Source organism: Pseudomyrmex gracilis, unplaced genomic scaffold (genome assembly GCF_002006095.1).
Source record: "Pseudomyrmex gracilis isolate BER0280 unplaced genomic scaffold, ASM200609v1 scaffold_1826, whole genome shotgun sequence".
Classification (NCBI taxonomy): domain Eukaryota; kingdom Metazoa; phylum Arthropoda; class Insecta; order Hymenoptera; family Formicidae; genus Pseudomyrmex; species Pseudomyrmex gracilis.
Genome location: NW_018022410.1, coordinates 3,771 through 9,497, shown reverse-complemented (window position 1 = coordinate 9,497; position 5,727 = coordinate 3,771). Strand labels below are relative to the sequence as shown.

Genomic DNA, 5,727 nt, shown 5'->3' with positions numbered 1-5,727 from the left:
TCCTCTGTGTGTGCTGCCGGTTAGTGAGCTACCTAAGCGTCATCGGGTAGTAGTGCATGTGGAAAAGCCTGAAGTAGGGGTTGAGGATCCTTTAAAGCTCCTTAACCAGCAAATCACAGGGCTAGCAACTAGCGATTGGGTCGTCACCAGGAGGACGTATAGGAGGGATGCTACGAGCGCCCACTTCTCTTGTTTGGTTGGCGACTCGGCGATGGAAGCATTGAAGCACTGTGGCTCTACAGGCCTTTCTTCGGTCTCGGCCGGGCTACGGTTAGGATGACGGGACAAGAACGCTGAAAGGCGGAGAAGGAGATGGAATCGGAGGGTGTCGGGACTGCCTAAAAATGGTTTCTCTCGGCATCCAAATGTTCCAAATTAACTTGCATCACAGCAAGAGCGCCTCGGTTATCCTAGCCAGGAGCATGGCTGTGATGCATACAAGTATTGCACTAATCCAAGAACCATGGATTGTGAATGGTGCAGTAAAAGGACTGAGTGGGTGCGGTTGCTTATACAAAGCACACTCAGAAAATAGAGTAAGATCATGCATTTTGGTAAAAGAACTAAATGCTATCTTTCTGCCACAGCTCAGCAGCGAGGACCTTACAGTCATCAAGGTGAGAGTGAAGCTAGCCGAGGAAGAGGACATGGAAGTATTAATAGGGTCAGTTTATATGCCTTATGACTCCACGGATCCACCACCACATAAAAAGGTAAAAAACCTGGTGGCCTATGCGGAAGCCAGGGGGCTCGAACTCCTGCTGGGTTGCGATGCAAACTCCCACCATGTAGGATGGGGAAGCACAGACACCAACCTGCGGGAGGAGAGTCTCCACGACTACCTAATGGGCACAGGATTAACCATTCTCAACAGAGGAAACAAGCCGACATTCCTGGACTCCAGAAGACAGGAAGTCATCGATATAACGGTTTGTAAGAAGAGGGTGGCAAGTCTGGTGAACGACTGGAGGGTCTCGGATGAGCCTTCTGGCTCTGATCACAGACAAATACGCCTAACTCTCCAACAAATACAGCAAATCAGCTGGGTTCGCAACCCACAAAAAACCAACTGGGAGGGCTTTAGGGCCGACCTTAAGGTCCAGCTCGCTATGGTCACAACCAGTTTCAGAACCAAAAATAACTTGGAAAACGTGGCGGACTTTCTAAAGAACGCCATTACAAACGCCTTTGAATTAAACTGCTTACCAAAACTCAGGAATCCGTTGAACAAGATCCACTGGTAGAATAAAGAGTTCGGTAAGCTCAGATTGGAAACGAGAAAGAAATTCAGCAAGGCGAAAAGAACAGGACTTGCAGTACACTAGGAGGCCTTTAGAAGCTCCCAACGAGAGTACAGCAAAGAGATTAAGAAATCAAAGTGCAAAAGCTGGAGACGTTTCTGTGAAAGCATTGAGAGCGCCCCGGAGGCATCCAGGCTTCACAGAATCCTCAGTTTGGATCACCGTCCCCACTTAGACTGTCTCAAGCTCCCAACGGAGAATGTCACTGAGGAGGCAACGGACACATTGAAACATCTAATGGAAGTCCACTTCCCAGGTTTTGATCATAACATACAACCCTGCCGACCAAACCCTAGGGAATATAAACCCAGGGACTGGCGTCTGGCAGCTGAGGTTGTTTTTCCAAAGGGAGTTAAATGGGGTGTTAAGACCTTTTCTCCTTATAAATCACTTGGACCGGATGGAATCTACCCGGTTCTTCTTCAAGAGGGGCTGGCGGTTCTCATAGGTCCACTCACAAAAATCTTCAGGGCTAGCATAGCCCTAAGACACGTCCCCCAGGCTTGGAGTGGTACAAGAGTAGTCTTTATACCCAAGCCTGGTAGAAATGGCCATATAACAGCCAAAAACTTCAGACCGATCAGTATCACTTCCTTTGTACTGAAAACACTGGAGAGACTGGTCGATAAATATCTGAAAACCGGCCCTCTGTTAGTACATCCGCTGTCTCCGGCTCACTATGCCTACAGGGAGGGCAGATCAACAGATACTGCTCTGCACCATCTCGTGGGCGGAGTCGAAGTGCAGTTGGAAGCAAAGGGATATGCCCTGGGCGTCTTTCTGGACATTGAGGGAGCTTTCGATAGCACCTCATATGATGTCATCAGAGAAGCAATGACCGGGCATCACATTCTCGCTGCTCTAGCAGACTGGACACAAAGCATGCTAACAGGAAGAACCCTGATTGCCAATCATGGGGACTCAAGTGTGCATGGTTTCCCCGCTAAAGGATGCCCACAGGGAGGAGTTTTATCTCTCCTGCTCTAATGTCTGGTCGCGGATGAACTTCTACGAGAATTACAGAAGAAAGGCTTCCTCGTTTTTGGCTACGCTGATGACGTGGCTATTATAGTGCGAGGTAGTTTTCTTTAAACACTTAAAGAGACTATGCAGAAAGCCCTTAAGATCATGCAAGACTGGTGTCAATCAAAAGGACTTAGGGTTAATCCATTAAAGACCAAGGCCATGATTTTCACCAGTAAATACAAACCTGAAGCCATTGAGCCGCTTAGACTCTGGCGAGAAGATATAGAATACGTCCAGTCAGTAAAATATTTGGGAGTCCACTTAGACACCAAACTGAATTGGAAAACACATCTTGATATAAAGAGATCCAAATTCTACGCCTCATACTGGGCGTGTAGAAGAGCAATAGGAAAATCCTGGGGTATCAAACTAAATACTGCCCTATGGATATACAAAGCGGTACTTGTACCGAGGTTAACATATGCTGCTGTTGTTTGGTGGCCCAGAGTGGAAAAGATAGAGTCAAAGAACCTACTAAAAAGCCTACAAGGTAATTATTTGAGGGCTGCGGTAGGGACTATAAGAACGACACCAACAGAAACGCTGGAAGTGGCACTCTGCAGTCCACCTCTAAGATTGACTGTCATCAGCGTTGCCAAACTCACAGCATATAGACTAAGGTGTCAGGGGGAGTGGAGAGATTTTGGAGTAGGTCATACCAGGCTCAAATTTCTTCACAAACCTCCCTTTACCTTAAAGCAAGGTAGAATATCCAGAATGCCAAGTGGACAAGGCGTTCTCCATAAACTTGATCACCAGGGCGGACTGAAAAAACAAAAATCTTCAGATCCAGCCGGGCACTCATGCATGGTTTACTGATGGATTTGGAGCAAACGGCTGCTATGGAGCAGGCATCTACTGTCCAGGATCAAATCACAGAGAGTTTTTCTCTCTGGGTAAATTGGTCACGGTCTTTCAAGCGGAAGTCCTGGCCATTCTGGAATATGCAAGACTCTTACTCTCAAGAGAGACGAAAACTAGGAGGATCATTATCTATACGGATAGCAAAGCAGCCATAGAAGCTCTTGCCAAGACCACCACTGAATCTTCAGTGGTTTGGGACTGTATGCAAGCTCTAAACAGATTGGGCGAGCGAAACAACATCACGCTTGTCTGGGTACCTGGCCACCAAGATATCCAAGACAATGAAGTGAAGCTGATAGTCTGGCAAAACTGGGTACCTTAGAGGAACCAGTCTGACAGATAGTTGGAGTTCCCTTTGCAACAGGGAAAAACCACATCAAGGACTGGATAAAAAGGGAGCACAGGATCTTTTGGGAGATACTGAAGAGCTGCCGCCAAGCTAAGGCCCTGATGACTCAACCATTGCCAGGTAGGACCAAAGAACTACTGACAATGAGTAAGTACAGACAAAGACTGTGTATCGGTCTTCTCACAGGGCATTGGGCCTTCAAGGTACATTTATTCAACTTAGGCCTAGTTGAGGAGAGTAGCTGTAGATTTTGTGGCAAAGAGAGGGAGGACAGCGTGCACATATTGTGTCGCTGCCCGTCTTTAGCACTCAAGAGATTCAGATTTTTGGGCTCCATGTTTGTGGAGCCCGAGGACCTGAAAATAATTAAAATCGGCCATTTGTGTAGCCTGGCAGCAAATGCCGGGTTTTAGCAGCTTGGTCGATAAACAACTAGCGGGAGTCGCAGAGGATCTTAGAGATCTAGGTGACAATAGGGTCTCACAAGCCCCCCGCTCTTCGTTATCTATCTATCTATCTAATAATATAAATGTTTATTTACTTAATATTAATATAAAAAACTATGAAGAAATAATATGCAATGTTTCATAATCTGCAAAACTATGTTTTGATAATATATTTAGATATAAATCTTAAAAGATAAATGTATTTTCACAATAAAAACATTTTTTAGGTATATTTTTCCTTCTTCATTTATTTATTAAGTTTTATTTTTTGTAATATTTTATGTTTTTACTTTAACTAAAGTATATAAAACCTTTATTTTTATTATTAGTAACAGTTCTGTCCTGAAAGTGGTACTTTTGAAATGGGATATTGGTACAACGATTTTGGTTGTCCTAATACTGGTATATTTGCTTAACCTTTCTTTTTGTAAAAATTTATATTAAATAGTGATTAAAATTACTTTTATAAGATGATTGTTATATTTTTCAAGACAAATGATTGTTTTACTCATTTCTTCTGCTACATTTAAGCAATTTTAAATTAATGATTGGAAATGCTCGCCCTTGCGCGCAGCCAAATCTAGAACATTCGAGATGACTCTAGAACATTACTAAACAAGAAAAACTCTAGAATTTTCTGTGGCCGAAACATAGACATATAAGAAATAGACTGCGCGTCCCGTATCTTTTCTGTGCAGAAAGAATGGTCAAACTTCGGACGAGGATAGATGCTTTCACCCGAGTCTCTATCCTTGTTTAGTGACGCGGTGATTGGCGGACAAGAAAAGTAGTAGGAATGAAAAATAGCGTAGTGGGGCAACAGAGGAGCATCGAGCGATGAAGGAGCGACAGTAGGCGATTGACAGTCAATGAGTAGTTATGGTATAGGTTAATTTTAATCCGTTATTATTTGTTAAAAATCATGAGTATAAATTTGAAGAAATAATTGAGTGTAACAATTAAAGTTATTATAAAAAGAAGAAAGAAATAGAAGATGTAACAATAAAGAATATAAAATTCAATTTATAAATAATAAATAAATGTTATTGATTCTTATGTGTAATAAGTTTGGTAAATTTACTTCGTATGCGATCAGTCTTTACATTCCGTGAAGTAGCATAATGATGCAAACGAAGAATAAAAAATTTTTCTAATAAAAGTCGAATTACTTGACTTTTATGATCCATTAACGGAGCTTGATCAAAAGCATGTTCTGATTTAACAAATAGTTCATTAATTTTTAAATCATATAGCACCATTATTATATTTTTAAATTATACATTTGTGAAAAATAATAAATAATACAAAAAATAACAGAAATGTTACAGAATTGGTTTCTAACCAAAGCCGTTACGTAGAATCTGTTACGTAGCGTTATTTGAGTTGTCTCCTGAGTGGGGAGTCCCCACTCCAGGTGCTGAAAGACAGAGACAGAGACTCGGGTGAAAGCATCTGTCTCACTCCGAAGTTTGACTCACTTCCCCTCTCACACGCGCAGTCTATTTCTTATACGTCTATGGGCCGAAATCAGGCCCTATAAAACGTGTCCTCGAATCGAAGAGCAGTAAGTCAGATACAGTCAGTCAGCTACAGTCAGTCATATTGTAACAACAAGTTAGTCAAACTGCGCTAGTTATAAGTAACAAAGTATTTAGTGTGATTGTAATATTGTCAAGTATAACCACTTTGTAAATTGAGAAAATAAATCATTATTTTCAAATACCCAGCAGTGACAATTCTT

The 5,727-nt window shown here is 42.4% G+C and overlaps 1 protein-coding gene across 1 annotated transcript; it reads left to right on the top strand.

The window, feature by feature from the left end:
* Nucleotides 1-344: 344 nt before the first annotated feature.
* On the top strand, nucleotides 345-2,288 carry LOC109862474. Its single transcript, XM_020442541.1, has 2 exons — nucleotides 345-1,240; nucleotides 1,409-2,288. The coding sequence occupies exons 1-2, from the start codon at nucleotides 345-347 to the stop codon at nucleotides 2,286-2,288; spliced, it is 1,776 nt and encodes a 591-aa protein (XP_020298130.1).
* The last annotated feature ends 3,439 nt before the right edge of the window (nucleotides 2,289-5,727 follow it).